Here is a 24,785-nt window from a genome sequence, read left to right on the forward strand (position 1 = left end):
TGCTCTGAATCAAGACTATGGACACCACGTCTGGCCCGAGCCCCCGCGGCGTGGCTTCCAGCGGAGACGTGGCAGTGAGGGTTGTGGCTGAAAGGAGCTGAGGACACGGGGCCGCTGGGCTTAGTCTCGGGAACTGGCTGAAACGAAGACTACAGCACGAGGGCCTAAGGTGGTTTAAATGCAGCAGAACTAGTTGCCAGAAGCACCTCTGGAATCACCTGTTGTTCACTGTCAGCATCTCCAGAGAACTGTCCCGGCACAGGGAGGAGGGCTCTGGGCTCCTCTGGACTCTGACAATGCTGCGGGGTGTTCCCACCTCTGCCTCTCTACCCCAGATGTGTTCTGCCTGCGCCTCCTCTGGCTGGTGAAGTCTGAGCGTGGCTAGACCTGGGGACACCTATCCGGGTGCTGGGCTTCGGCTTTTAATAGCAGAATTATTTCTCCAACAGTGGATTGACACAGCGATGAAGGGGAAGGATCTGCTGGGAGAAGGTTTGTAGGAAACAGGGAATCTGTGTTACAAACCTCTTCCTCCGCCGTCCTCTGCTGCTCCTTCCCTGTGAGCTGCCATTGCGCGCGGCGGGACCAACGCGGGTGGAATTAACCACTTCATGCTCTGAAAGCAGCTACTTGTAAGCACAGAAAGTAAAGTGTTAAAGGAAAAGAATTTTCGAGAGCAACCCTAAGAAACACAGAAGCGACTTATTCTTCCGGGTAGGAACCGTTCTGCAAAGAGGAAATTATAGGTTCTCTACTCACAATTTGTCTTTTTGTAATAATTGCTTATTCCTCAAAGGAATCATCCATGTTATTCAGTCAGTATGGAATTGAGACCAATCAGTGAGTTGTGATTTTTAACTCTGGAAATTAAAGCTTCGGGGACTCTCTGGGAATATGTTTTCAGAAACCTCTAGACACTCTGTACCAAGCAGCCTTAAAGAGTCGTTTCAGCACTAGGTAAAATTCTTTGAAAAATGAAACTGTAAAAAGGTCAGGGAAAAAAACTCACAGACAGGGAATCAGTGATGTCAAAGGAAGAAATAACAGAATGAGATTAGAATAAATTTAACATGAAATCCACGATGGCTATGAATTCTGAGATTAACAGTTTCAATTTTCAAACAAAAACATTAAATTAAATTAAAAATACTTGAAAAACAATTACCGATGAAAAGTGGCTCACACGGTATTTACTAACATATTTGCAAATAAAATTTCTAAAGAATTCACTCAACAACCAGATAGCCACACACTGTCTCAGCACAAACGCCCGTGATTTGGGCCATCTGCCCCCCTCCCACGGATGGCACAGGCCAGCCACCCTCAGCCGAGCTGTCTGAACCAGGGCAAGGCCAGCGCCAAGGCCGGCGGGGCTGCTGTGTTCACTGACATGGGGTGGGGCTGGAAGAAACAGACACGGCCTTTGCCATCTACGTTGGATTAATTAAACCACTTCGATTCTCTCTTTAGAAATCTGAAGGGCGCACGTAACAGGCAGGTGTTTGGTCGGCGAGGTGGTGACAGGGAGCTCAAAAGACAGAGAACGAAGAAGAGCAGTAAAGGCCACAGGGAGCCGAGGGCAGAGGAAGGAGGCTCTAGTATCTAGATTCTGTTTCTGAGAAGCTTGACGGAGAGTCGAGAATGAGTGATGGGTTGGCAGAAGCAGGAGAAACGCCAGCAGCAGAGACTTCCCGTCGCGTGTGGGTGATTCGCAAGCACGCGAGGAGGCAGAAGGAAGCCAACACGCATCTGCTGTGAGCTGAAGCACGCAGGACGCCAAAGGGCCTTATAATTCCCTCACGACCTTCTCTCTGTGCGGCCAAACTGTCCCTTGATTTCCAAGGGACCTTATTTTGTGGCTGGAATTTCTTATTCTCACATTTCTTATTTCTTTGATCTCCTACTGTTTGAGCTATTTATTTATTTAAAGACTCATTTATTTATTTATTTATTTATTTATTTATTTATTTATTTATACAAGCACTGGGTACAGTCAGAAGCGCGGGAGGGCGAGAGAATTCACAGGAGCCAGAGTGGGGAGCAGAACAGGCCAAGGACCAAAGTACACTGCTGAGGGGAGCCGCGGGCGGCAGGAGAGGTCTGCGCGCCATCCCCCTCCGGTGGCCGGGGATCGAACTGGCGCTGCAGAGGCTGTGGGCAGCTTTGCAGCTCAGTGCTCAACCCCTGCGCCACCGGGGAGGCCCTGTTTGATCTATTTAAAAAGAAATGAACCAGTGCATGATGTGAAGGAGTTTGCACTTTAACCTGGAAACAAAAAAAAATCATATTCATATTTTCATTTCAGATCGAGGACTCTGAGAACAGGGTGGAAAATAAATTGACATGAACTATGCTTTGGACGTGGTTGTAAACCAGCTGCGAGAGGACGATGGCTCGGGCCAGGCCAGCGAGGCTGGAGAAAGGGCAGGAAATGGAAAGTCGCGAAGAGGTGGACTGAACGGAGTGACTCTGCTGAGGGGGAGCGGAGGAGGCAGCAGGAACCGTGAAGTCTGGGTCTGTTTCCTTCCCTGGGTGTGGGTCTTCCGCTGGGAAAGGTGATCCACAGAGAGGACCTGCTCCGTGGGGGAAGGTGTGAGGTCCCCATGACACTTCATGGCAGAGACTTCCGTGGGCAGAGGCCACGTCACGTCTGCACCTCACACGAACGCCCTGGAGCTGCTGCCGTGTACACACGGGTTGATAGCAAGGCCCAGAGACCTCCAGGCAACAACTGCTGGCTTTATTCCCGTAACACCAAGTCCAGGAATGTGCTTAGACTAGGCTGTGTTACCCTGGAGCGCCCGAAATGAAGCATTTCCTCCCGTCTGACTGACCTCTGTATTGCACCGTAGCATCTTAATTGTGTTATAATCAAAAAGCCAGTGTGAGTGATGCTTACAAAGAGTTGCCCTTTTCTGCAGCTTACGTGGTCCACACGCAGTGTGTGCCCGGCATGGCGCTCCCCGGCATCATCTCACTGAAGCTTAGAACTACGCCCGCAAGGAAGGCACCTGCATTTTCTTCATTTAAAGAAGTGGAAAATGAAAATTAGAGACGTTAAGTCATTTGCTGGAGTCATCCAGGTTGCAACTCACAGGCCTGAGATTCAAATTTAGGGCTTCGTGACTCCAGATCCTGAGACTTTACCAGATGATCACACTGTGAAAGCATGACTTGTGGGAACAACAGCTTAAGTTACAGACTGGATGTAGAGGGCACTACAATTCTGCGTGTCCTTTCTTGAGGTACTTGAGAACAGTATCTATTTGGGTATTTGGTTTTTGCTATTAATGAGAAATGATTCTGTCTCACAGAAAGAGAGCGCCTGATGTTAGCTGATTTCTTACGTTGGAGAATCAAAGATTATTTTTTATTTCTGATAACTTGTTTGATGTTGACATAAAGCCCCACCTTGCTTCTGGGACAATGAAATCTCTGGGCACATCTATGTAAGAGACCGATTCTTGAAAGAAATTTAAATACTGGACATAGGTAACTGCTGCAGTTACGAAGAAATTGACTTTTCAAATCATAATTAAGTACATTTCTGATTCATGAATTCCAGGTGCATTCCTCGATTACAAAGGGAAGAGATGCAAAATGCTCTCTGGAAAAGGATGTTGAGTCAGCCATGCCAGTTACTGATAATTTAAAAAAATCAAAGAAAAATTGGCTACATGGGAAAAGCATTGGTGAGAATTTGATCCTAGATTACCGAACCAATTAGAAAAAAAATTTCAAAAGCTCCCTGAGACCTCACGAATCATGTCTGCCACGTATTCCACTTCAGCTTGCTTCGCCTCAAGAGTCTACGGCTTTTATTGCACAAAGCTTGTGCCATACGAGGTGATAGTCACAAATTTTCCCGAAGGTGTAAAATGGGCAGAAATGATCTTTCTACCACCTCCCCGACTGTCACCTCCCCTGTCACCGTCATCCACCCTGGTTTACTCATTGGAGCAAGAGGAAAAGAAATTATTTTTTTTTACAACATATTTGCAAGATCTTATTTCCCAGCCCAAGCTGCTGCCCGCAACAATCCCAAGTCCTCCTGGATCCTGGAAAGGGGTCACGGCTCCGCTGTCCGCAGGTGTCCACCCACGTCTTCACCTCCCCCCCGGGCCTGGCTCAGGGTTCTCCCTCGCTCCGCTTCCTACTGGGTAGCTCGGGAGGCAAAAGCAGAGGGACCTGGATCCTGCAGAAGCTGGTGTGTGCGTGTGTGTTTCTGCTCAGCTTTGAGTCCTTGGGGTCTGAGTCACAGAGTGAGGTCTTTTTCACTGTTCCTTATTTGAGCATCAAAACTCTGCTTTTAGCAGAGGTTTTATTCATTGACAACTAGTCACTGGCCATGGACAACGAATGGCCACCGGCCATGGACAACGAATGGCCACCGGCCATGGACAACAACTGGTCACCGGCCATGGACAACGAGTGGCCACCGGCCATGGACAACGACTGGTCACCGGCCATGGACAACGAGTGGTCACCGGCCATGGACAACGAGTGGTCACGGGCCATGGACAACGACTGGTCACCGGCCATGGACAACGAGTGGTCACCGGCCATGGACAACGACTGGTCACCGGCCATGGACAACGAGTGGTCACCGGCCATGGACAACGAGTGGCCACCGGCCATGGACAACGAGTGGTCACGGGCCATGGACAACGACTGGTCACCGGCCATGGACAACGAGTGGTCACCGGCCATGGACAACGAGTGGTCACCGGCCATGGACAACGAGTGGTCACGGGCCATGGACAACGAGTGGCCACCGGCCATGGACAACGACTGGTCACCGGCCATGGACAACGACTGGTCACGGGCCATGGACAACGAGTGGCCACCGGCCATGGACAACGAGTGGTCACGGGCCATGGACAACGAGTGGCCACCGGCCATGGACAACGAGTGGTCACCGGCCATGGACAACGAGTGGCCACCGGCCATGGACAACGAGTGGTCACGGGCCATGGACAACGACTGGTCACCGGCCATGGACAACGAGTGGTCACCGGCCATGGACAACGACTGGTCACCGGCCATGGACAACGACTGGTCACGGGCCATGGACAACGAGTGGCCACCGGCCATGGACAACGAGTGGCCACCGGCCATGGACAACGACTGGTCACCGGCCATGGACAACGACTGGCCACTGGCCATCACAACGAGTGGCCACTCGCCATCCGCAGCATGCCCAGTGCTGTGGTCGTTGCTGGCTCCCCCGCCAGGAACGAGGCAGGAAGCAGCAGCCACCCCGGCCTCGGGGACGCGCCGGTCTGGCCGGCGGGGGGTCGCGGCGAGCAGGGCCGCAGCAGGAAAGCAAGTGTCCAGGGGTCGGCGTGGACTTGGGGCGACCGGCCCAGAGGGACCAGGCACAGGCCACACCCCAAAGCAGCGACCTGAGGCGCTGACGCGCGCCCCGACTCGGCACACCTGGGAGCAACGCCAGGCAGCGGCCGGGCGCCCGCCCAGCACCGTCCAGCCCACAGGAGGCCACGGCGGCCGGACGCCCCGCGACGCCCCGCCCCGAGGCTGGGGAGGTGCCCGCCCCGCCCCGGAAGTGGCCCTGCCCCGAGCGCGGCCCCCGCCCCGGAAGTGAGCCTGCCCCGAGCGCGGCCCCGCCCCCGCCCGCCGGCCCCGCCCCCGAGCTCGCAGCCCGGGTTGGCCGCGGCGGGGGCGGTGGCCGCGGCGCCCGGAAGCGCCGCTGACGTGTCCGGGCGCGCCGGGGATTGTGGGCGACTCGGCAAATGGCGTCGGCGAGGCCGGGGGGCCCGGGAGCCTGCGCTGAGCCTCCGCCAGCTCGGCCGGCCCGCGGGCGCGCAGCGGCTCGCACCTGCCCGCGTTCGGCGCCGCGGCCGGAGCCGGGGCCCGCGGGCGGGGGCGGGGGCGCCGCGGCGCGGCGCGGGGCGCGGGGCCGCGCGGAGGGGGCCGCGCCCGGGGCTCGCGCCGCCGAGGCTGGGCCGAGAGCGGGGGACCATGTCCGGCCCCCACAGCCCCGAGGCGGTGAAGAAGCTGCTGGAGAACATGCAGAGCGACCTGCGGGCCCTGTCCCTGGAGTGCAGGAAGAAGTTCCCGCCCGTCAAGGAGGTGGGCCCGGGCCGGGGCGCGGGGGGACGCGGGGGGCCGGGGGACCCGGGGGTCGCGGGGGCCCGGGGCGCGCCCGCCCCCCAGCCGGCCTGGTTTTCGTTTCGGCCTCAGCTCTCGGGGTCCCGAGCCGGCGGGCGGTCCGCGGGCCTGTCCGGGCGCCGCGCGCGGTGTCCCCCTCGGCCCGGTCCCTTCGGGGTCGGGGTCGCCTTCCCCGGCCCCCCGAGCTCGGGGCCGGCCGAGCCGGAGCACAGGCGCTGGGGCTCGCGGCTCGGGGCGCGCTGTCCCGCTGCGGGGGGACCTGCGCGCGGGGAGCGGAGCCGTCCCCTGCCGCCCAGGCCCCTGCCGCGTCGGGGCCGGTCGTCTGGGGCCGCCGGCGGGCGCCGGCACTGGGGGTCTCGGCGGGCGCGTCTGGCTCTGGGCGCTGCGGCCCGGGTGGGCCGCCTGGCCCCGGCGCCTCGGCCTCTTCGGCCGCCCCTGGACTGCAGGGGACGCGGCCGCAGCCAGAGGGTGTGGGGCCCCAGGTAGTGAGCCCAGTGGGGTCTGGAGTCCTTCCTGGATTGACATTTTGGCATTTGCTTTATCTTGCAAGTTTTATAAAAAGCTGCTCAACTTCTGCTGTCTCGGAAGTGTGCGGTGCCCCAGGGACAAGCAGTTGCCGGGTCCCGTCTGCTGCAGTCCGGAGGCTGCTGCTTTCCCGCAGAGCTCGCCGAGGAATTCGGAGTTATTTTCATACTTACTTAAATGACTTGCCTTCACTGTCAGGAAAGATTCTGTGATGAGAACTTGCCCTATGAAGTTTGGATTTGATGCTTCCAAAAAGAACCTGCTCTGCCAACACTTTTGTCTCCTCAGTTGTCAGCGGACTCCACCTGCCGTTCTTTAGCAGAAGAGCAGGTGTCACCTGGCGGGGGAAAGCACAGGCTTTGCCTTGGGAAGGTGGCGGTTAGGCTTTTTCTCAGCCACTCAGTAGTTGGTGCTGATGCTGTGAGGGTTCCCCAGCCTCTGTCATGAGGAGGTGGCTGGATTGCCTCGAGAAGGGCTGTAGGAGAAACAGTCGTCTGTGGGGACAGTGAGAGCTTGCAAGTATATTAGGATTGAGACTCCGTGTGACGTCCAGATGGCGTCGGCCAGCAGGTGTTTGGAAAGGATAGTGTGGCCCTAAGAGAGGGAGGTCTCGGAGGATCAGTTTATATAATAACCATACAAGTAGCTAAGATACACCAGGAATAATATAAAGTAAGAAGATCAGGACTGAAGAGGGAATTTTTTTTTAAGGTTTTTTCCCCCCTAAGTGAGACAACATTGGTTTCCAACTCCGGATCTGACTGGGAGGCACAGGGTCTCTCCCGCATGTGGGTGGCTATGCCGCCCGCCGGGCGCGGGGAATAGCGGGCAGGAGGGGAGAGTCAGCTGGGCAGCCTGTGGCCTTGGGGCTGGGAGAGAGGGGAGTGCCTGCTGGAGCGCGGGCCCCCCGAAGGCTGGGGTGGCAAAGGCACGGGTGTGCGAACTGACTCAGCCTGAGACTTTGCACGTCATCTTGGGGCAGAGGGAGGGAGGGGGGCAGAACGGCGTTGATGGGACAAATGGGAATGAGAGGCACAGGGGTGTGACTGGGGCCGCCTGGTCTGGGATGAGGGAGCAAGCGACCTTGTTGCTAGGAGGGGCTGGTGGTGGGAGAGGCCGTGGTAGGGAGTGTGAGGGAAACTGCCTTGGCGACGGAGGAGAAGTTGACTCGGGGCACTGGCGAGCGTGGCAGGAGGAGTGCCCGACGTGGCGTCTTCGGGAGAGGCCCGTGGGATTCCCGAGGAAGGCGAGCCGGAGCTCGGGGGAGAAGGCGGACGGGCTGCAGGGGTAGCAGCGCCACTTGATTTGCTTCTTCATTGAGGTGACGTTGGTTCACAGTGCTGTTCGCACGTTAGAAGTACAGGGTCCCCCCCGCGGGCGTTACTGCGTTGCCCCCACCACCGGGACACCCGCAGCTTCCCCCACGGTCCACGGTCCGCTTTTCTTCCTACCCACCTGGCGAGCAGCGTTCGCGCGTTTTAGGCGGGGCTCACCATTGAGCTTCTGTTCCTCAAAACATGGCCTTTCCGTGCGGCCCAGCCCCCGGGTTCTGCTGCTGGCACCTGCCGTTGCTCGTGCTGGTCCTCGCCGGCTGTCCTCCCGCCTGACCGCTGCTCCGTGTCGCGCTGTGATTTCCAACCCACCTCCCTCCTTTTTTTCTGTTTTCTCAGCGGTTACTCTAGTTCCAGGCTCAGCCTTCAGCCTGGCCTGGCAGCACCTGTGACGGGCATTCTCCGTGCTGCCACCATGGCACTCGCCTCAACGGTTCGGGAACCCCGAGTAGCTGCTTTACACTCAGAGACCTTCGCGGGCTTCCTTGCCAGCTTCATTGCCTCTGCTTTTCTTCACAGGCTTTTCCACCAGCCCAGCCGTGCAGCCTGCTGTGCCGCCTTCAGCTCCGTTCGGTGGCTTCCCGGCTCCACGCTCCGCCTCCTGAGCTTCCTTGTGCTGGCCTGGAGTCACCTCCTCCCCTCCTTCACAGCTAGAATCCTACCTGCCGGCCAGCCCCACTTTAAATGTTGCTCTTCCGTTTGTTTCACCAATGGACCAACTTTCCAGGCAGTTTTCTCATTTCTTTCCTCTTTCACTCTTTGTTTATGAAGTGACCGAGAGCGCCTGCCGGGCGCCAGCTAGTCCCCAGCGAGCCAGCGGCCGCTCCCGCGCGGCTCTCCAGCCAGTGCGCGCCCCCTGCCTTCCCGCGTGCCCTCACCCCGCTCACGCCTGTGTTTGTCTGCTGTTTCACTCTGTGCTTCCTGTCTAACCGTCGGTTTTGCATCTTGTTTCTCTCCGCCATGGTGCAAAGCATTTGTTTATTTATGAGGTGCCAATTAGATACTTGCTGGAGATTAAATTTTTTGGAATGCTGAGGCGAGGGCTGCCCGGCATGCAGGCGCGCTCCGCTCGTGTGCGTGTCACTGTTCCCCGTCGCCTGCGTTTCAGTCTCAGCATTTGGTAGGTTAGGAAAACCTGTCGTGTGTATCAGAGGTTTTTCTGTATGTCTGTTTGTAATCCAGACATTCTTAATATTTCTAGATCTATTACGAATTCCCAAGTGTGGACTTGACTTTAGGTCCTTTGATTTTTACCTGTCATCTAACATCGTCACAAGCCTTCAGACAGTTCCCGCCTCCCCGGGTGCTCCCGAGTGCATTGTTCTATCAACATTGTGATTTATTTGAACCCCTCATTTGTTTCATGCTGTGCCTTGGGAATCCTTCATGTGGACCTTTGGTGAATTTGTTCTAATTTTGAGATTCTGCTCTCAGAGGGATCATGAAAAATGCATTGGAGTTTTTGTGAAGGAAACGGTATTGAACTTGGTGCGTGTGTGAGTCTCCGCGACCTGCTGGTGGGGACGCTCAGGAGGTCTCTCCACGGCGGCCCTGCGCCGCCCTCGGCGGTCACCCCTGCTCCCCTTCCGTCGGCTCTTTGGATTTAGATGAGTTAATTTAATTTTTCTTTCTCCAGAGCACCTTGATTAGTGTCATCTAGTTTAGACCTTCACCATCCTTATCACCCCCACCTCTTTGCTTACCTGGCTGGTGTGAGAAGAAATGGTGAGGTGTGGAGTGACGGTAACATTCTAGTGCCACCACGGGAAGCGGCCCGCGAGCAGGACCGAGCCGAGAGTGGCGGGCAGCGAAGCCGCGGCCCTGGTGCCGCGTCCGTCTCTGCAGCAGTGTCTTCTGAGTCAGACGCTGACCGTGCGGCCTGTGTGCGAGGCGCCAGGGCGGGCAGGAGGAGCAGTGCTGACGGGAGGCGTGAATGAAATAGGGCTCGCCTCCTCGTGGGGCTTCCAGCTGCGACGGAGAAGCGGATGTGTGTGAGCTGCGTGAGGTGGCGTGACGGGCATGACCTCGCGGGGAATGGCTGTCGTGACAGAACAGCCCCGTGGCCCTGCGGAGAGTGCGTCATGACCGCCGAGTGGTGTCCGCTGGGTGTATTTGTGAAGAGCTGTTGTCGATGCTTGAGGAGCATGGCCTGGGCGTTTAGCAAAAACCGTCACCTCAAAGTAGTAACGAAGTTCTCGCTTATATAGTCTCTTCTAATGCAGAGTAATCTGACTTGATGGTGTGGTGCTTTGCGGTTTCATATGGGCATGTTTATTTTTTTATTTTCTGAACATTTATGTCCACGGGGGGCGGGGGCATTCCCAGCGTGCCCTGAAGCAGAGAGAGGCACCGTCCTCCGGGGCCGACCTGTTGTGTGAATGACCAGTCAGTCACTGGACACCGAGTGTTTATGTCCCTGCTCTGCTTGGCGTCTCGTTTTGAAAATAAAAAAGATGCTAGTGACTTACGTGCTTGAGATTTTATCTGTCGTGTGTGATTTCTTTCCCTTAGATAACTCCTGATGATAGCTAAGCTTTTCATTGTATTTTTATTCTCACAGGCTGCTGAATCAGGAATAATAAAAGTAAAAACAATAGCTGCGCGAAACACTGAAATTTTAGCAGGTAAGTTTTTGTATTGAAAATTTAAAAATTCATGACAATTTGACTAGCAGTACAAGCAGAATCTTTAAAAAAACCAGCAGTTTTCTGTAGCTTTTCTTCCTAATGCTCTAACATGCTATTCATAGTGATGAAGAACATGGAAAAACTTCCTAAATTATGAACTAATTGGGTTTCTCAGAGATGACTGTTATAAAATTCTCTGAAATCGGAGAACTTAAAACTACGGACTCCTTCAAAGGAAGGATTTTTCTTTTTTGCACGTCTTTGCGTTCTGCTCGCCTGTGGAGGACAAGACGCAGCTTCCTCGTGAAAGGCATTAGTGTAGCATTTGTGGCATTGGATTGAATGGAAGATTGGTTTTCACTTCACCTTCCAAGTCTGTTTTTTTCCTTTAATATAAGATTAAAAATGTCATGATGTATAGCTTTAGTGCACTATACACTGTGTGTACTGAGTACGTCCTGGGACTCGACAATATGGTCGTGAAGGAAGGATGGGCGTTGCACGGAGAAAAGACGGGTTTTCTGAAATTTTCTGGATTGAACCTGGTTTTCAAGGTGGTATTTTCAAATGTTTTTCTCGCGCCCTGTTCATACTCAGTCTCTGCTGCTCCCTTTCTTTGGTGCCTGAGTGATGCACATGGAAAGAAGGAGACTGTCCTCTCTTGAGAATCTGTTAGCCATGAGGCGCTGTGCTGGTGTACGTCATGTCCGGCAGCTTGTGGGGTAGTGTTCTTACCTACAGTAGAGCAAACTGAGATGCAGAGAGATGTTACTTGCTCAAAGTCACATCATCAGTAGTGAAACCAGATTGAAATCCAGGGCTCTTCGGCGCCCACATTCTTGTTTCGGGAAGTTTCCATACTGACTGCTTCCTCCCGGACGTTTGTACTTAGCCAGCACTCAGCCCGCTGACCCTTCTGTCTGCGTTTGCAGTTCCTGTGGTACTTTGGTCTCAGGTAGTTATAGGAGAAGTTGATTTACATACAGTCCAAACGGTAAAGAATTTTGTCAACACTTGTCTCTTTACATTTTTTGAAAAGGATACTGACAAATTCCTAATTGGTAAAATTTCAGAGTATTACAGATGAATATTGATAGTAAGTAACAGTAGATTTCACACAGGCTAGTCAGCTTTGCTGGAAATTTGCCCCTGGGGTAATGCATTTGGGTAGATTAGTTACTGTGGGGAAATTGTTGCTTTCAAGATAAACAATGACCTGGAAGATCTCCAGTTTTAAAACTGGAAATACCATAGGCCAGTCATACTAGAATAGCATTACAAAATTTTGCTACTGTCATTGCTGATATCATGGTAAGTCCTTAATTATTCTTCAATAATGGAAGTTTTCATTGGTCTGCATTGACAGAAGACTTTTTTTTTTTGTTTAAAGATTTATTCATTTATTTATTTACACGAGCACTGGGTACAGTCAGAAGCGCGGGAGGGTGAGAGAATTCACCAGAGCCAGAGCAGGGAGCAGAACAGGCAGAAGGACCGAAGTACACTGCTGAGGGGAGCAGTGGGCGCCAGGAGAGGTCTGCGCGCCATGTGGGACCCTAGCCCGCGGCAGGGGATCAAACAGGTGCTGCAGAGGCTGCGGGCAGCCTCGCAGCCCAGCGCTCAACCGCTGCGCCACTGGGGAGGCCCCTGACAGAAGATTTTTTTTAAAGACTGTTTTGGAGCATCACTTGTCTAGTGCAAAGGTCTATGCCAAGAAAAATGTTTAATTAATCTAAGAATAAGTAAAAAAGTCTTGTCTTACTTAATATGAGTTTTATCTATAAGTAGGGTGTTAATTTCATTGTGATTCATTTAGCTTTATTCTAATCAAGCTAGACCAAATTTTATGCAGCTACAATTAATAGTTTTAGTAGTACCCAGAGCCATGTACTTGAAGAGGTATATTAGCATTTAAACTTTTTCTGCAATTTTTAAGACATTTATAGCAGTTGTACCCCAAATTTATAGAGATACAGACCTCTGCTGTCTTTAAAATCAATGGCTCATAAGAACAAGGAGAGTTTAAAATCAATCAATATATAATTTTAAACTGCTTAATTGAGAGTACAGTTAATTGTGGGGGAAAAAAAAACAAACAAAACTTAGTTAGCTTTTCATTTATTTCCTGAGAAGTATTTCCTTCTCTATAGTGTCAGAGATTATAGGTCACTACTTTTGTGCTGTAATGAATGTTAAAGTCTCAAATGAGATAGGATATTGGATTGATACCGAATCTCAGATATCTCTGCAGATCCAAGAAATATAGAGGGCTGCTATAAAAATCATAACCTTTCGGGCCTCCCCGGTGGCGCACCGGTTGAGCGCTGGGTTGCGAAGCTGCCCGCATCCTCGGCAGCGCCGGTTCGATCCCCGGCTGCTTCCCAGCCACTGAAGGAGGGTCCCACATGGCGCGCAGACCTCTCCTGCCGCCCGCTGCTCCCCTCAGCAGTGTACTTGGGTCCTTCTGCCTGCTCTGCTCCCCGCTCTGGCTCTGGTGAATCCTCTCACCCTCCCGCACTTCTGACTGTCCCCAGTGCTTGCATAAATAAATAAATAAATAAATAAATAAATAAATAAATAAATAAATAAATCTTTAAAAAAAAAATCATAACCTTTCATTAGGATCAACTAGTCTGATAACTGTTGCACAGCGTAGAATCCTAGCCAACTTTAGCTTTCCTGTATTTAATTTCCAAGAGGAAGTTATCTATACTGCAGAATATACCTATGCTTTACATCTCCCCTTCTTTTAAGCGCCTACTTTAATGTTTATTTTTCTTTGTTTTCACTGCTGTCATGAATGCTGACATAAGTGGGAATGCTATGCCAGGTAATGTCAGCATTGATTCAAATTTACAGGTCATTATCTAAAATTTTCTTTTTCTTTAAAGATAAAACTCTGCAAATGAGAGGTAGCGACATTAGGTTTTTCATTTATAAGGCAAAGTATCTTAATCTTACATTTGACTATCCAATATTATAAATTGTTTTTATTATCCCAGCTTAAAATAGACAAGAAATTGATAAGGTTTGTATTGTACAGAAAATTTATGAAGAGAATCAGCTTTTTGAATTATTTGAAATAAGGAAATCAGTGAAGTTATATCTTTTTACATTGATATCTTTTAAAATTGTATCTTTAACTCCTACTCGAAACTATCAGTTACATTTCCCTAGCTGCTTGCAGCTGCTGTCACTATTACAGGTGGAGCTGTCACGTGGATAGTCATTATATATGATCTGTGTTCTTTCTCACACAGTTCTCCCGTCTTTTTCGTATCAACATGGTCCTATCACCTAAAGATCTCTAACTTAAGTAGCAATAAGTAACTATACTTTTTAATTTTTTTCTGATATTAAAAGGTAATTTATGTGCAGAGTATATCATATAACATTCTTAATAAGGGAATAAATATGTATAAAGCACTAGGAAGAGATACAAAGATGGGTAATATAATTCATTTACAATCTATATGAAATTATAAGAAATGTACTTGAAAAAAGTATGTCTGTGCCATGCATTCTGTTTCCCTTACCTGCTCCTCCATTTGCTTTTGAAATCTTTTGCTAGAAATTTTCCTTTCCAATGACAGATTCCCTGAGTTAGGATCAACATCTGGAATCAGATGTTGGAATATGTCCAACATTATTCTTCCTCGTATTGCTTGTAGTTAGCACGTTACATGGGGAAGAGTTAGCCCTCAGAAGATGAAGGTTGATGAAATACGTTGCTCCATAATGCAAGTAACTATTAACTCTGCCTCTAGTATGTAAATTCTATTTCTCTTTAACTTTGTGTTGTGATTTTCTGAATACATACATGAATTTTAGTTCATGTCAGCCAGCCACCCTGGGAGTCCGAAGCTGAGTCTCGAAGCCTGAAAAGGAATTGGTTGGCTGGGCAAATGCGGCGTGCAAGTGGAAAGGAGAGGAGACGCTGGGACGGGAACAGGAGGCGGAAAAGAGCTTGGTCTGGCTCAGTATTCTAGTCGGGGATTGCCGTTCTCTGAGGTCCTTGAGCAGTGACGGAAAGAGTTTGAGTGGGGAAGTGATGTGTTTTTATTAAGATTTTAATGGAAATTGTCCTGACTGCAGTATGCAGGGTATCACTCGTCGTGCTGTCGCTCAGGCGGAGACCTGGCGGGAGGCGATTGCTGTGACCAGGCTAGGCAGCGTGGTGACTGGGACGGAGGCCATCTTCACAGAGGGGCCGACCGGGCCGAGGTGCTGTAGTTCCTCCGCAACCCTTGCGTAGGCTTTTAGTAGGTTTCCATTTATTCCTTTCCCTCACATTGTTTTTTGTTTTTTTTTTTACTTATAGTCTGCCCGTTGTTGTCATGATACTTTTCTTAGATTCCAGAGTTTCTAATTTTTAAAAATTGTTGTATAACATGTTAGCAAATGATTGTAGCTTATTTATCCATTTCTTTACATTAGGCATATTTCAGTATTTAGAATTATTACCTTAACATATATTTCTAGAAATAAAATTATTAAGGGATAGGAACATATTCTTGGAACTTGTTACCACGCTGTTTTCTGAAAAGACAAAAGTTTATACCTTTACCAACAATACGTGAGTGTATTTTCATAATATCCTCGCCAGGGTTGTTATTTTAAAAGTCTCTTTTTGATAATTGAACAGGCAAATGATACTTTTTTTTTTTTTCAAATTTTTTTTTTTTAAAGATTTATTTATTTATTTATACAAGCACTGGGTACAGTCAGAAGCGTGGGAGGGTGAGAGAATTCACCAGAGCCAGAGCGGGGAGCAGAGCAGGCAGAAGGACTGAAGGACACTGCTGAGGGGAGCAGCGGGCGGCAGGAGAGGTCTGCGCGCCATGTGGGACCCTCCTCCGGTGGCCGGGGAGCAGCCGGGGATCGAACCGGCGCTGCAGAGGCTGCGGGCAGCTTCGCAACCCAGCGCTCAACCGCTGCGCCACCGGGGAGGCCCCAAATGATACTTATTTTAATTGATGTTTCTTTTTAATTTGAACATCTTTCTCTGAATGCATTAAATATTTCCTTTTTTCATTATATGTTTGAGTATTTGTATTTTCCTTATCAAATTGTTTGAGCATTTTATAAGCAAAGATATTAACATCCCATCATGTTTAGATTATATTTTCTAAAGTCCATATGCCTTTTACTATCTTATGTAGATACTTTTCATTTTTACACAATCTTATTATTTTTCTTTTTTTTTTGTTGCTTCTGTATCACTGATAGTCATTTTTGTTTTCTTGTAGTTTTCCTATAGTTTCATTTTTTTCTTAATAACATGAGGCAATGTGAGGACTGGACTTTATTTTTCTTTTGCAAAATGAACCAATTTTGCCAACACTATGTGTTGAATAGTTCTTCCCTTTCCTATAATGTGCTTTTAATATGAAACTGCCGATAGGTTCATTTATCCTTCTAATCTTGAGTCACTTAAAAATTTTCCAACCTTTAAAACCATTTAAAAATTTAATGTTTGTTAATTCAAAAGGACATCTGTACGCCTGTTTACTGCAGCACAATTTACAATAGGTAAGCTCTGGAAACAACCCAAATGCCCCAAAATAGATGACTGGATCAAGAAGATGTGGTACATATACACAAAGTAATATTTTTTAGCAATCAGAAAGATAAACTCATGCCATTCACAGCAGCATAGATGGAGCTAGAATGGATTATGCTCAGTGAAATAAGCCAGAAAGAAAAAGAAAAATATTGGACGGCTTCTCTTAGAGGAGGAATGTAGGGGAACCAAGTAAGGGATCAGGAAAAAAAAATTAGAATAAATTAAACAAAATTAGCAGGCGACTGTACATCAGAGACATTCTGCAGGGAGGGCAAGGGAGCAGGATCAGAACGGGAGGGAAGAGCACAAGGGACTCTGGTGACGGTGCACGGGCGACTTGTGGGAATTTTCCTGAGAGGAGAAAGCATCTATTGTACGAAAAGAAAGACTGATGTAAGGTATATATAAAAGGAAAAAATATTTTATGTTTTCCCCATAACTAGATTTTAAGGATTTTGAGGCTAGTAGTTGTGTCTATGTCATAAGTTTCTTTCTTTCACAAGAATTAAAATTTGTTACTGACCATTAACATTTATTATAATAAGCTTTTGATCACCTCTACTAATATGACTCCTAGTGGGGTATCCTAGTGTAATTCTTTTTTTCCAGGATAAAAACTGCAATTATGCAGTGAGACGCTCAGAGCCAGGAAACCCCTGGGATATGGGGACAGCTGGACTGCTGCAGGTGTGTGAGAGTGCATCATTTGATCTCAGTTATAAAATTTGGAAACAAATACATTTATCAAACATAGTGTTGACTCTATAAAGGAGTTATGCTTATCAAAGGACTTAGGTGGAAATAAAGTTTTCTTACCCCCAAGAGCTGTCTGCATAGTTTAATGGAGATTGAAGTAGAGTGATGGTAAAAGAGTCTACTGTTGTCTCTTTTTCCCTGCAATTAAAGAAAAATTAAAGAACATGTCTTTATATAGCTGTATAGCCTTTTTTTTTAAAAAGATTTATTTGTTTGTTTGTTTATTTATTTATACAAGCACTGGGTACAGTCAGAAGCGTGGGAGGGTGAGAAGATTCACCAGAGCGGGGAGCAGAACAGGCAGAAGGACCGAGGTACACTGCTGAGGGGAGCAGCGGGCGGCAGGAGAGGTCTGCGCGCCATGTGGGACCCTCCTCCGGTGGCCAGGGAGCAGCCGGGGATCGAACCGGCACTGCAGAGGCTGCGGGCAGCTTTGCAGCCCAGTGCTCAACCGCTGCGCCACTGGGGAGGCCCTATATAGCCTTTTCCTCAATGTAATTTCTTAAATCTGATCTCATAGGAAGGTTTTTATTAAAAAAATACAGCACGTCATTAAAATTATGCACAAAAAGAGAAAGCGTTACTTTTCAATGAGAAGAGCAAGGTAAATTTCTGCTTATATAGGATCTCTGCCACTTTTTGAAAAAGAGAAAGAAATCAGTAAAGTTTTTTTTTTTTAATGATCTTAGTGTGTTGTGATCTCGATATTGCGGACATATTTTTATTCTTCACATTATGCTTCAGAAGACTTGGAATAGCTCAGTAGGTTATTGTTGTTGGTGGTCATCTGATTTGGGTAACAGAGAGCTTCCCTTTTGACTTATGTTCGCATGCAAACTGGGGAAAACAAAAGTGAGGAGACTAAAGCTAGATGTTTGGTTCCTTCACATTATTTTAAAATAAAGTTTTAAAAATTTGATTACTATCTTAAATTTATCTCAGCTTGATAGGCCTGGATTACTGATATGATATCTCTAAGTATTTCATTGTGACTAACCTTATTTTGTTCATTCAAGATATATAGCTTATTATTTTATTTTTACCTCTTAACATGCCCCAAATCAGTGTGTATTTTATAATTGATGGCGTCTTGGGATCACTGTGGGCCAGGTCGTCTGGGGTTGTCTTTTTCGTTGTGTGTGTGAACTTGGTTGTTCATGTCACATCAGTTAAAATACATATGTATTTAATATTACGTAAGTTTTAATTGCTATTTGAAATGTCAACCTAGTTGTCATGCAGAAGCTTTCTGTTAATCTCTGGTGGTGAGATCATAAAAGCACTAATATCAAAAGGTGCAGAATGGGTCTTCTGAGTGAGAAGAAAATCTCAGACAGTAGTGAAGAACTCTTTCAAGAAGTGAGGCACCTAGTGCTCGCGGTAGCCCAGAGGAGAAATCGGGAACAGTGCTCAGTGATTAAAAAGCCTTGTATCATAGTTCAGTTGACACTGAATTTCTTTTTGATTAATACTCTGAGTATGTCTTGAAATCACTGTCATCTTAGACTCTAAAAGTACATTTTTCTTCTGTGAAGACAGGATCCTTCCCTTAGTACTTGGAGATGTCAGGCAGACAGCTGTCAAGGGCAGATCACTGATTGCTCTCAGCTACGTCCAGCTCCCCTGCTCCTTGCATGCTGTTAGCTTCAGAGAGCGGCAGCATGATGCGGTGGGGGAGACTAGAAAACCCCGGGGTGGACATATTTTCCAATTCCACCTACTTTGTCACGGGTCAAATCATGCCCTATAAATTCTCTGATTATTATGATGTGTTAATGAAAGATATGTTAATGTTATAATAAAAATTAAAAATGCAACTTGTTACTATTGAAAACTTTTATTTGCTTGAACAACATTTAATGATTAGGAATATTTAGCACAGTTAGTAGTTGCCTCATACTTCACTGATTCTGGAAAGCTTGACTGTGAAAGCATATTTAACCACTGTTCTAGAATAGTATGTATTAAGCTTTGTGGTCACCTTTTAATCATTCCTATATGAATGTTTTGGGACATTTTTATGAAAAGTTATGTCTTAGTTTTTGAGTGAAAACCTTTAGACACAAAGAAAGCAAGGAAATTAGAGAGAACTCTTGAAAACAGTTTTTTGTCAGTCATATTTTCCACCTTAGTTCTGCTTAAATCAATAATTTATTCTGGTATACAGAGGAATTTTGAGAATATGATGTAGGAAATTGTAGTCTTTATTTACCATAAAGCGAGTTTTGGGAGAACGTGTGTGGGGATTTAATGATAAAATTAATGTTTGTACTGGTTTTTCACTTTTAATGGTGATCCCAGATGACTTTTCAGTTTCTTTTGAAAAACATGCTAAGACTTAGATTTCTGTCTTTACTACAAGTCTTAACCTCAAAAAATAATTGAGGGATGTAATACCTTTGGAAACATATAGCAAATCCCCAAAATTTAATGTCCTCTTGACCATGAGTTTCATGTTATTTATTCAGATTTCCTTAGGATGAAAGACCTGTCTTACCCATCTTAGTGCAGACAATCAGGGAATATGTATTGACTTAATTTCATTTTGTAAATTTAATTATATATACTTCAGTGTGTGTATTTTCTCACCACTTACATTTTGTAGTTGCTTTAATATTTCTAAAATAATTGACTTGCTTGAAGGTGTTAAATTAAGATTTGGAATTACCCCACCTACATCTGATTAATTTGAAATAATGCTTCAGTAATAACAGAAATAGTCTTTAACATGTTTTATTTCTTACAGAAGAAAGGAGGGCTATGTAAATTCAAGACATAATAAATTTCTAAGATGCTTCTATACTTTCATTCAATACTATGGTTGGGGATGATGTATATACTATTTTTAATTTTTCTAGAGTGTGAAATCTTAATCCCCTGTGAGGCGGGGGTTAGAACTTCAAAAAAGTTGTCCTTAAACACTTTATAGTAGAAGATGGAGGAAGCCAGAGGACAGTGTGTCAGAAGAAAGCCCTGGGAAAGATGTAGTTTAGCTAATCTGTAGTAGGCATTTTAACTCTTACTACTTGATTTTTACTTTGGTGTTTTTATTTACCCCAGATTAGAGTTGAAATCTGGTTATGGTGCTTAAGCAAAGTCCCTTGGTTCAGTTGTTTTTATAAAAGATTGTCATTACAGGTTGTAACTATTTTAAAAATGTACTCCTAGATATGAATTAGATTTAATGATTTATTTTATATGTGTTCTAAATAAAGCATTGAAAGAGAACAGCTCAGAGGTTGTTCAACCTTTTCTAATGGGTTGTGGAACCAAGGAACCGAAGATCACTCAGCTGTGTTTGGCCGCCATTCAGAGACTCATGTCACATGAAGTCGTGTCTGAGGTAATAACGAAGATTCTGTCTGAACTGTGCACACAGAACTTGAATCAGGAGTTTTCATAAAGAGAATAAAACTGATTTAATGTAAAACAGTTTTATGAATAGCACTGTGCTTGAAGGACATGACTTAATTTTAAAAGATTGCCAATTTTCTCGTTGTCAAGCACTCATAAATAATAAATAAAAATGGAGTACATTTTGTCATTTGTAATCTAAGAAGTCACAGTTCAGTGGTAGAAACGGTAACTTTGAGAGCCAAGCAGACCTTCAGTATCATTGAAGACATTATATATATTCTTACTCTTTTTTAAGGTAGGAAGGAAAAGCTGTTTCCTAGATTATCTGAAGTGATAAATTGTTTTTATTAACCGAAGCATATTTTTTGTCTCTAACGTTATGATGGTAAAAAAAAAAATTTCATCACTATGAATCTGCATCACGCTTTCAAACTCAGTAGTGTTTACTTTGTACTCCACAACATATTTTAATAGAAGTGGTAAATTATTTTGCCTTTAGTATAGCATTGTAAATGTTGGATTTTTTTGAGTTTATAAATGCGTTGCTAATACAAGCTGCACTTTTTTTCTATAATATTGTAGATATAATAATATATGAGAAATAACAGACTCAGTTAATTTGTGTATATCCATATTCGTTAATGTCTAAATGAAATATTTGAGATATTACATTTTAAGGAAGTTTGGTTTTTTTGAGAAGAAAGTTACTTGGTTGTAAGTCTCAAGCTAGTTGAGAGTCATGATTTTGGATGTGTAGATCTAGAAATGTCAATTTTGTTATTGTGATTAGGAAATTCTCTCCAAATGAGTTAATATTTGTGTACTATTTTTTACTTAGGGATTAATCACCTGTATTTTATTTGTTGACAATAATTAAACTTATTTTACAGACCGCAGCTGGAAATATAATTAACATGCTTTGGCAGCTAATGGAAAATAGCCTTGAAGAACTTAAGCTGCTTCAGACAGTTCTTGTTCTTTTAACAACCAACACAGTAGTTCATGATGAGGCGCTCTCTAAGGTAGGAGATCTGTTTGCCATAGTTTCACATGTGGTTCGCAACATTATCTGAATTAACTGGCTGAAAGAGCAAAGCCTGGTGCAGTGTGAACCAAAGCATCTTCCCTGTCATGTGATAATGGGCATTGCGTTCTGAAAACCATTAGCGTTTTATTTACCCCAGATCAGAGTTGAGATCTGGTTATGGTGCTTAAGCAAAGTCCCTGGGGTGTAGCGGACAGTCATGGGTTTGAATAGGAAATGCAGTTTCATTGTATAAAAAGGGGTACATTTTTAATATCTGCAATTGAAACAGCCATTTATAAGTTATTTAATTTTCAATTATTAGATAATATTAAAATAATATACATGTTCTTCTCTCTTATCGCATACTAAGTGGAAATTTTTTTTAGGCAATTGTACTTTGTTTTCGACTGCATTTCACAAAAGATAATATTACAAATAACACAGCTGCCGCTACAGTCCGGCAAGTTGTCACTGTTGTCTTTGAGAGAATGGTTGCTGAAGATGAGAGACACAAAGGTGAGTTGATGGAAGTTGATTGCTTTTTATAGTGTTTTATAGCCATGATTTCCCTTTTATTGATTTTTCAGCCTTTGCCCTAGGAACTTAGGCTACCTAATAAAACAGAATACTTTAAGCAGTGTATTTAACAGTACTGAATCAGGGAGTTGGGGAGCAGGCCTGGAGGCTGGGGACCCCAGGAGGGCTCTTTCTCCATGCTTGTCGTTGGCCAGGAAAGAATTCAACATCAAGGCCAAAGCTGCAGAGAAGGAAGAGATTTATTGATAGGTAGGAAAAGGACAGAGAGCTCCCTGAGCAGAAAGGCCCTGAATGGGTGGCCAGTTGAGGGGACAAAAAACAGGTGCTTATATAGGGGGTGGTGGGCAAGGAATGGGGGTTTGGCTGTTGGGGGTCTCTGAATCTTGTCTCTCATTTGGGCCTGTGGGGTTCTCTGGGCTGTGGAGGCCCCTGAGTTTCCCACATTACCCAGCCGACCTTTCTGAAGCAGCTTTGGTCACTGTGCTGTGGTGTTATGTTGGTGTTCTGAACATTCCATTGTTTAATTGAACTGGGTGGGGGGAGACCTTCGTGTCCTGCGAGTGTTTCTCACATTCAAAAATCATATAAATATTGAAACCATAAAATAAAGGGAACTGGAGAATGGAAGACTGAGAAAATCAGAGATAGGAGCAAAAATTCTATTTTTCACTTAATATTATTAAAGGGAATGTAAGAGAGTGAAGAGTAGTTTTTTTAAATGACATTTTGTTTAAAAATAAGATTTCCAGGTTTTTTTTTTTTATTTTGAAGTTTAATCCTGAACTTAGGAAGTTTATAATTCTGTAAATAAGCAATTTAAATATTCCTTCTAAAGAGTACCTGTGATTTATTAAAGGTCATTGTGGACTCCTAAATTCCATTTTATTTTGATTGTAGATATTATAGAACAGCCGGTGCTGGTGCAAGGAAATAGTAACCGAAGATCTGTCAGCACCCTCAAGCCTTGTGCTAAAGATGCATATATGCTTTTTCAGGTATTTAAGTTGATAAAAATAATTCTTATTGTAGAATATAGTTTTGTATGAATTTTTTGATTTTGGAAATGTATGTCTGATTTAATTTTTTGGTGTGTCAATTTAAAAAATGCATTAAAATGGTATTTCAGAAATATTCTAAAACATTAAAAATCATCTGTTGCTAATTGACATGATCAAATGTTGTGTCTTACTTTAAGAGAATAAAATGAATTGAACTAGAAAATAGATGTATTAGGATTGCTTGTCTATACCAAATAATTCCTTCAACAAGGAAAATTTTAGTGAAAATCTTCTAGCCTACTTAATGTAGGTTGGTATACAAATACCTAATTTTCATATCACTTGTCATAAATAAGTCTTTAAAGTAATATAATATTCATCTGCATTGTAAATTTTATTCATTTGGATTAAAGGGTTATTTTAAGCAGTTTTTCTTTAAAGCAAAGTTAGATTAACTGTTTATTTGTATATTTCATATATTGTTTATAGTTATATGATTATAAGTTTACTATATGGTTAATCAAGCAATTTGTTAAAATTTGAATTTGCAATGCTTAGTTTCTAAGGAGTCAAAACTACTACATAAGAGAAATTTTTTCAATTTTATGAACTATAAGTTTTGAAAAAGACATTTCATTCCAGTCTGTGATCGTTTGTTTATTTTTTATGTATTGTTTGACTTATTTTTTTCAGGACCTTTGTCAGTTGGTTAACGCTGATGCCCCTTACTGGCTAGTAGGCATGACAGAAATGACTCGAACATTTGGCCTTGAATTACTTGAGTCCGTCCTGAATGATTTCCCACAAGTCTTTTTACAAGTAAGCCATTGGTAGTGTTTGTGACAAAATTAATCTTTAAATTTTTCACAGATTTTTTTCAAGATAGCAGCATCTGTTTTTTTCCAGGTTGAAAGATGCCAAGAATTATCTCCTTAAGATTTTTATAGTTCTCTAGCATTTTGAAATGTTAATACTAGAAGGAATCTCTAGAGACTCTACGGTCAGTCATTTTCTAGTCTATGGTATATGAGGGAATGTGGCATTTGAGCTATTTTTATAATATTTGGCAGGTTAAAGAAAAGGTTGTTGACTTTACTTGCTTTTGTTGACTTTTTATATGCTGTGCTTTTAAAGAATTTAAGGGAAAAAGAAGTAGTAGGTGCTTAATAAATTTTTTTTAAAAAAAAAAAAAGACTTATTTATTTATTTATTTATTTATTTATACAAGCACTGGGTACAGTCAGAAGTGCGGGAGGGTGAGAGAATCTACCAGAGCCAGAGTGGGGAACAGAACAGGCAGACTGACGAAATACACTGCTGAGGGGAGCAGCGGCGGCAGGAGAGGTCTACGCGCCATGTGGGACCCTCGCCTGGCGGCCGGGGAGGGGAACCGGTGCTGCAGAGGCTGCGGTCAGCTTCGCAGTCCAGCACTCAACCGCTGCGCCACCAGGGAGGCCCAATAAATTTAATGTGCTTTACAAAATGTTTTAAAACAAAGTTATTTGTAAGAAACTAAAGTCCAAAATTGATTTCAGTTTTATGTAGATAGTTTCTTAGTTTTTCTCTTTGCTGCCTATTTTAAATAGTTTATCTGTTTGAATTTTGGTAATCTATTTTCTTCTGTTTTTTTTATATTTTTAATAGCTAATGTCCTTCTAAACTTAAAGCTCCTGGTTATAAGCAAACATAAATCTAAAATTATTAAATGTTTCTTTTTAATTTAGATTCTTTTTAAAACTTCTTAAAAAGTTAATATTTTTATCTTATGCTCTTAAGTGCAATACAAACTTCAGAATTGTGTGTAACCTCTGTAAACTTATAATAAAATTAATTATTCCTATCGATTATTCAGAAGTTGTATATACTAGTGAGACTGTTTTCGAAGCTTTAAGCACAAACCTAATTAATTCTATTTTTTCTTTTTTTCTA

The 24,785-nt window shown here is 45.0% G+C and overlaps 1 protein-coding gene across 3 annotated transcripts in view; it reads left to right on the forward strand.

Annotated features, from left to right (window-relative positions):
* Nucleotides 1-5,945: 5,945 nt before the first annotated feature.
* MON2 (MON2 homolog, regulator of endosome-to-Golgi trafficking) overlaps nt 5,946-24,785 on the forward strand; it is a 62,502-nt gene continuing 43,662 nt past the window's right edge. For 2 of the 3 annotated variants that reach the window (XM_037515102.1, XM_037515103.2), the window contains exons 1-7: nt 5,946-6,093; nt 10,549-10,612; nt 20,153-20,280; nt 21,185-21,316; nt 21,708-21,837; nt 22,756-22,853; nt 23,550-23,675. In XM_037515102.1, coding sequence (XP_037370999.1) covers nt 5,983-6,093; nt 10,549-10,612; nt 20,153-20,280; nt 21,185-21,316; nt 21,708-21,837; nt 22,756-22,853; nt 23,550-23,675 — 789 coding nt within the window. In that variant the 5' untranslated portion in view covers nt 5,946-5,982. Of the gene's footprint in view, nt 6,094-10,548; nt 10,613-20,152; nt 20,281-21,184; nt 21,317-21,707; nt 21,838-22,755; nt 22,854-23,549; nt 23,676-24,785 lie in introns of those variants that run through there. The other variant, XM_054696743.1, reaches the window with a different exon arrangement.

This window comes from Talpa occidentalis, unplaced genomic scaffold (assembly GCF_014898055.3).
Source record: "Talpa occidentalis isolate TD23 unplaced genomic scaffold, MPIMG_talOcc4v2.1 talOcc4.16, whole genome shotgun sequence".
Taxonomy (NCBI): Eukaryota; Metazoa; Chordata; class Mammalia; order Eulipotyphla; family Talpidae; genus Talpa; species Talpa occidentalis.